Here is a 7500-nt window from a genome sequence, read left to right on the forward strand (position 1 = left end):
TGACTCGAGGTGACATCAGCCTCCTCCTCCTCCTTCTCCTTTTCCTTCTCCTTCTCCTTCAAACCCCTCTCCCCCTCCCTCCCTCCCTCCCTCCCTCCCTCCCTCCCTCCCTCCCTCCCTCTTTCCCGCCCTCGCTCTCCCTTTCTCTTTCTCTTTGTCTAACAGACCCCAGCGAAAGCTAAAACTCCCAACATTTTCTCTTGTCATTGTGAAGTGCTACCAATATAAATAAATATTCAACAGACAATTACTTCCCAAAAAGAATATGGGAAAAGTAATGACAACAGGCAAAAAGATCACACGATTCTCCGTTACAGCCTCCTTCTCTTGACATGATGCTCCTCCTCATGTCATCTCTGCGATTCACGTCATGAAAATTCATTCCCCTTCTGAGAACTGGATCTACAGCCCGCCCTCCGTTATAATCCTCACACTACGTTTTAATTATTATCTGTTATGTTAAGAAGAGTCGTAATTTATCATATTTGAATATGGTATCTAGAAGGGAAACTATGTAGATATTCAGAGGAAAAAAGATAAGGAAAATGTGATTCTCTAAACCACAGTTTTCATTGGTCTTAGATGAAAAGTATGAATACATGTATATCTTTTTTTTGCGATTGCATAATCCACACCGGATGCGAGAGTAAATTGTCATTTTCCTTTTTTTCTTGCAATTGCACATCAACATTTACTAGAGTGTCTGGTTAGCCTTCCACGAACTTGTACAAACGCTCAAACATAGAAGAAGACCAACAAAAGTGTGTAGATGAATAATTCAGTAATCAGACCCTAGTCGAGACGCTAAAGAACAATTAAAAAATACATATAAAATAAACTCCCATATCTAGGCTTATTAACATTTTTCCCCAGCCAATGACGCACTAATGAATAATCAGTAAACCTCCCATAAGTCTCCTACGTGAAGGTTCCTCTAATTACATCCTTCCTGAAATCCTTTTTAATACAAGGTCACCTAAAAAAGAGAGAGTCAGGAAAAGGAAAGCCCAGGCAAGGCGGCCATTTTTTCCGATTTAGTCACGTCTTGGGAAGTGTTCAATTAAACGCATGTGTCTATTACGTTATCTTCGACCGGTTGAAAATGTTTTTGTTTTAGTGCCCCGTCGGAGACCGCGACTCCTCAACTATTCACGCCATTCCCCTCCTCCTCCTCTTCTTCTTCTTCTTCTTCTTCTTCTTCTTCTTCTTCTTCTTCTTCTTCTTCTTCTTCTTCTTCTTCTTCTTCTTCTTCTTCTTCTTCTTCTTCTTCTTCTTCTTCTTCTTCTCCTCCCCTTCTTCTTCTTCTTCTTCTTCTTCTTCTTCTTCTCTTCTTCTTCTTCTTCTTATTATTATTATTATTATTATTATTATTATTATTCCTCCTCCTCCTCCTCCTCCTCCTCCTCTTCTTCTTCTTCTTCTTCCTCCTCCTCCTCCTCCTCCTCCTCCTCCTCCTCCTCCTCCTCCTCCTCCTCCTCCTCCTCCTCCTCCTCCTCCTCCTCCTCCTCCTCCTCCTCCTCCTAGATGCTGAACATGCACTCAGACAAGCAAACAAAATCATCATTAATGAAAGTCTGCCGGTTTGATTAGTCCACAACTAATAAAAACCGAAATATCTTTTATTTCTTTTTTTTTTCATTTTTCCCCTTACGAGCGCATCAAGTTATGCAATCAAATTAATATCTACATTAAAACATTGTAAGAGTTCCTGATGTTTCCTCAGAATTCTTCATTTTTTTTCATAATGTATAGATAATGCATTTTCCTCCCTCTTTTTCCTTCTTCATCTACACGTACCAGCTGATCAGTGAGTGCGTGTAGAGTGACGTAATTACCAAGTCAAATCGCTTGCTTACGGCATAAGACGGAAGCCGAGGAGAAAGTAATTCTGTCGCCACGCCCATCTGCGCTCGTATTGCACGCCCGTGACACCCTGTGATCTTGCGAAATTGGAAATTATGCTAGGGGGAATAATTATTATTATCATAATTATAATCATTATTATTATAATTTTCATAATCATTATTATTATCGACATCTTCATCGTCATCGTCATCGTCATCATCATCGTCATCGTCATCGTCATCGTCATCGTCATCGTCATCGTCATCGTCATCATCATCATCATCATCATCATCACCACCACCACCACCACCACTATCCTAATCTTTATTATCCCATCTCCTCTTCATCCCCCATTCTTCCCATTCAGATTTTTATCAATCAATTCCCTCCTTTTCTCATTCGCTACAATGTCAGTCACGCTTCTCCCAGCCGGCCCGCGCGCGAAATCACAAAACAAAAGAGCAGCGTCAAGCGAAACAATAGTGGGAGTTTTGGCGAGGATAAAAAATATATAAATATAAATAAAAAAAGGTAAAACAAAGGGGAATGGAATAAAGAAGAAGGGAAAGAAGAGAAATGAAGTGGAACGGAACGAAGTAGAGAGAGAGAGAGAAGTAGAAGATAAACAAAAATATAGTAGAAGTGGATCGTTAAGTTTAATTTTATTTTTTTTCGAGCAACGGAATCTGACTGTCGGTTTCGGAAATGGCGGCCAGTGATAACGCTCTCCGTTTCTGGAAAAGATTTACAACGCACTTTTCCTCTCATCGCAATAACTCTCACTGCAATGTATGGATTCTCTCTCTCTCTCTCTCTCTCTCTCTCTCTCTCTCTCTCTCTCTCTCTCTCTCTCTCTCTCTCTCTCTCTCTCTCTCTCTCCCTCTCTCCCTCCCTCTCTCTCCCTCCCTCCCCTCCTCCCTCCTCCCCTCTCCCTCTCCTCCCCCCTCCCCCCCTCCCTCCCCCTCCCTCCCTCCCTCCCTCCCTCTCGCTCTCCCTCTCGCTCTCCCTCTCCCTCTCCCTCTCCCTCTCTCTCTCCCTCTCCTTCTCCCTCCATCCTTTTATCCTTCTTTATTCTATTAATCTATCTCTTCCTCTATCTTTCTCTTTCCATTCAACAAGCCATGCAAAAACTGTGTCACGAACAAGGGCTCGAGTGCTCATGGATTCCTTCACCAGCGGCGCGGCACCAAAACAATCGGTGTTTTGCGACATGTGCGGACGTGCAAGCGCGCCGAGGACTGTTGGAGACTGTCACGAAATTCGTATGGACGACTTTTTCTCTCGTTTATCCTTGGATTAAGAGCGAAGTGTTGTAAGCGACAGTCAGACTCAGAGTGAGTGAGTGAGTGAGTGAGGATGACATCTGCCCTTATTCACTCAACCCACATATTCGGCACTGTCCTTTCACCCCCTGTTATATAATGGCAATGTATACGGTATACTTTATATATATATACTTTATATATTCAGAGAGACTTCTATTACTTTCTCACCTATCATATTATGGTGACGGGAAAATCAACAGCCAGAAGTCGTAAAAAAAAAACCGCCAAGTCATCGACATCACAAATATTCATTCTTACGGGCTGAACGAAAGTATGCAGAGAAACCGAAAAAATAACATGCATGTAAATTACATTCCCGATGTCGTCGTAGTTCAATGCTCTCACTTTTAGGATTCTGTTCCGAAGAGTGTTATTTTCTGACCGCAAATGGCTATGATTGGTCACAATAGAAATGACATGCAAATACATCATTCCTCAATAATGTCTCTTGCTCATATAAGACAGATAAATAACTTGCCGTTAGACTTTCGACTCTAAACATAAACAGTCAAAACAAATTAAGATCGAGCTTTGAAAATATGGGTAACAGTTGGCTAGACAGTGGCATGGTTTGGGGGTCGCAATAAAATACATCAGGAATCAATGAATCTGAATTCTGAGACTGGGTATGCTCTCGTGTGTGTGTGTGTGTGTGTGTGTGTGTGTGTGTGTGTGTGTGTGTGTGTGTGTGTGTGTGTGTGTGTGTGTGTGTGTGTGTGTGTGTGTGTGTGTGTGTGTGTGTGTGTGTGTGTGTGTGTGTGTGTGTTTGTGTGTATGTGTATGTTTATATTACCACCTGTAACGGCTCCTACGCTAGGTCACAGAGAAACAGGTGACGAGTCATATTGGTATGGGGGAGGGTAGAGTGTAGTACCCCCCTCCCCCTCCCCCCAAGACCAACGAGAGAGGGTGTGGGAGAGATAGACAGCATCTCGCGATTTTCTCCCGCAGTTCACCAAGGACCTCGAGTGGGTGTGACTCATGAGCTGGTCACGCCTCCCCAACCCCCCGTGGGAATCGTGGCACCCCCACCTCTCTCTCTCTCTCTCTCTCTCTCTCTCTCTCTCTCTCTCTCTCTCTCTCTCTCTCTCTCTCTCTCTCTCTCTCTCTCTCTCTCTCTCTCTCTCTCTCTCTCTCTCTCTCTCTCTCTCTCTCTCTCTCTCTCTCTCTCTCTCTCTCTCTCTCTCTCTCTCTCTCTCTCTCTCTCTCTCTCTTTCTCTGTATATCTATCTATCTATCACATCTCCCATTTATCTTGCCTTAGCCTTGATTTGTTTTGCATCAATGATAAAAGGTATTGTTTATCAGTAAGTGACTACGTCTGGTCTCTGTAAATATAAGCAAAGTGACTTTTATCAACCCACTTTATACACAACCATGATCTGAGATGGCTTTCCCCAAAGTCATCTTTTATGCAGCAGTAAAATCCTTTCGTCCTTGTTGCAGGATAGCAGTGGGAATTCGCCATTCTCCGTTTTCTGACTATAGACTTTTTTCTTTTCTTAGGTTGCAGAATGATAAAAACTAATCAAACTCGCTCATCACCTTGATTACACATTATCCGTTAGATAGATAACGTGATACTAACTATAATGGCAATGTTACAAACATGAAACTATCTTTTCTTTCTCTCTTTGTTTACAGCGCGACAGTTCCGAGGCGGGCACGTCCCAGGCAGACACGGAGGATAAGCCACCAAGTTACGACGCCATCTTGGATTCTGACGGCCTTCCTCCGAACTACTACAGCGTTGTCTCCGAGAAACCACCGAGGTAAGCCGGGTCTTCGCTTTAAACCAATCGCTCGTAGTATATATGTGTGTTAGGTCCCCCTTTTACGTTTCCCTAATCCTGTTTCATGTGGCTTTGTGGGTAACCTATTCTAAAACACGCGTCCCTCTCTTTTTAAATTTTATGTTGACATCCCTTGTAAACTCACTCTTTTGGGGCTATTTGTGTTTTGGCGCCGCGCAGACACTCCATGCTCCTTACACACTTTAACTGCCGATGTTTTCATCCTTGTGCCTTCCTTGAGCGTATGATGAAATCTAATATACAGCATAGACCACATAAAATAGGATTAGAGTATGCTGGAGTCCTTACCACATGTCCCACCCACGGAGGGTATGCGTTCCTCGTCTTCGTGCCCTTCTCGTACCCAAGCTCTCGTAAAAGGGGGGGGGGTGAGATCGTCTATATTAATACTGTTATCTCTGACGTAGAATAAATAATTCGGCGGGGATTCTCTTCGATTAAAGGTACATCTAACCTATTTAGTATATAAATGTAAGCTCAGATAAGGGCGACCCCCCCCCCTCTCTCTCTCTCTCTCTCTCTCTCTATATATATATATATATATATATATATATATATATATGTATATATATGTATATATATATGTTTATATATGTATATATATATATATATATATATATATATATATGTATATATATATATACACACACATATACATATTCATACAGACACACACACACACCTTCTATCAATACTAATACAAACATGTTTTCATGGTTGCTAGCAATAGCACAAAAATGCTTATTGAACGCAGGAGCCGCGGTGCACTGCGCATGAATACAGCCGAATGATATCATTAATGTGTTTATCATGTGCGTAATCTCTGAAGCTTATGCTGCAAAATACTAATATATATTCCTAAGCGTAGCACACGCACACGCACACGCACACGCACACGCACACGCACACGCACACGCACACGCACACGCACACGCACACGCACACGCACACACACATACACACACACACACACACACACACAACATATATACACACATACACAGTGAGAGTGATAATGATGGGTGGTGCAGACGGAGATTCAGACATGTGAACATCAGACAATGTCACCTGACAGATGAGGTTCTCATAGTAATAGCACCAGATATTTAATATCACCGAAGTTATTGAAGAAAAGGTTATCTGGCAGTATTATAAGAGGGCGTGGTTATTACAATGATTCTCCGACAAATTTTTATTTTTATGGAAAATGTATATGATAGTCAGTTAAATTCACGTGAAATGAAAAAATCTAATTGAATAAGTTATTAGATTTGTGAAAATAATAATGTATATATTACGGCAACAGCATACCATTTCCCGCCAAAAAACTGCAATTTCACGGAAACATTATAAGGGGACGAGGAATTTCTTGCGATAAATACGACTCGTTATTAATCCAGTAACTTCATTGACATGATGAATTAGTTACTTTGCATAAATTGAATTGCAGTATCACCCTCTTACAGTGATTAACTAGTTAATTTTAATTAAACGCAGATAAACATTCAGCATACGTCCATCTTACCCGACTATCACGATCATATTTTGTCGGCTTTGAAATTAAATTTCAGCGTGATCTCTCGAGTAGTGATGAGTTCATCTATTCATTACAAAGAAGCAGCACGTTTGTGAGTAATTATGCATGCACGCGTTGGATATGACTTGGGTTTTCATATCAACTGAATTCCGGTATGCCACGATACCATGCTCGAGTTTTTGTCACAGACCTTGTTTATTCTACGTGTGGTAAAAGCACAGGAAACAAATTCAAATTTCTATTCAGTCAAAAGACTTCGTGTCTATTGACAAATGTTCTTAAAAATAAATTGACAGAAAACGATAATGACCGGTGTCGAAATAAACACTGGCCTATGAACAAATATCATTCATATACCTCTTTTACTGAACACCCTCTCGTTCCCTCCCCAGATACGAAGACATAGTAGGCGGGAAGCGCACAGAACCAAACTCGGAGACGCAGCCACAATGTGAACCGAGTCAGGCATCTACAGTAGTTCCTGCGATCGAGATCATCCAGACTCCGGCAGAGATCAACGTGGTCTTGCAAGAGGGGCAGCCAAAGAGCATCGTCTTAGACCACAGAGGGCCGTCCTCCGCCGCACCAAAGGGCAGCAGTAAACGGGACGTGGACCTCGGTTGCGAGAATCCTTCCTTCGACAGACAAGAGAGCGACCTCGCCGAGGGCTCGAGCGCTCGCCTCAACGAATCCGAGTCCTAGGAGAGGCCGGTGCTGAAAGTCCTGTCGGATTTAGATGGGCATACCGGAAAGAAGAAAAATGCTATGGACACGGCCCGTTTGGATTGTAGTGCAATAATACCTTTATCAACGAAAAAGGGGGAATAGGACTTGCAATACGTCTCCATATTTGCCTTATTCCTAGAGGACGTTAGACCTGTGACGATTGGCATATATAACCGTTTTGTTTCCAGAGACGTGGAAAGAAAGGTCTGTAACGATAGGCCTACATAATTGTATTGCTCCCAGAGACGCAAAA

At 42.3% G+C, this 7500-nt stretch overlaps 1 protein-coding gene across 1 annotated transcript in view; it reads left to right on the forward strand.

The window, feature by feature from the left end:
• LOC122261394 (uncharacterized) overlaps positions 1 to 7500 on the forward strand; it is a 32679-nt gene that overhangs the window by 24265 nt on the left and 914 nt on the right. Inside the window, exons 3-4 of the mRNA XM_043029009.2 lie at positions 4815 to 4942; positions 6914 to 7500. The exon at positions 6914 to 7500 is cut by the window's right edge and continues 914 nt beyond it. Coding sequence (XP_042884943.1) covers positions 4815 to 4942; positions 6914 to 7223 — 438 coding nt within the window. The 3' untranslated portion in view covers positions 7224 to 7500. The remainder of the gene's footprint in view (positions 1 to 4814; positions 4943 to 6913) is intronic.

The sequence above is a fragment of the Penaeus japonicus genome, unplaced genomic scaffold, assembly GCF_977035675.1.
Source record: "Penaeus japonicus unplaced genomic scaffold, GWHDUDI00000001_assembly GWHDUDI00000008, whole genome shotgun sequence".
Classification (NCBI taxonomy): Eukaryota; Metazoa; Arthropoda; class Malacostraca; order Decapoda; family Penaeidae; genus Penaeus; species Penaeus japonicus.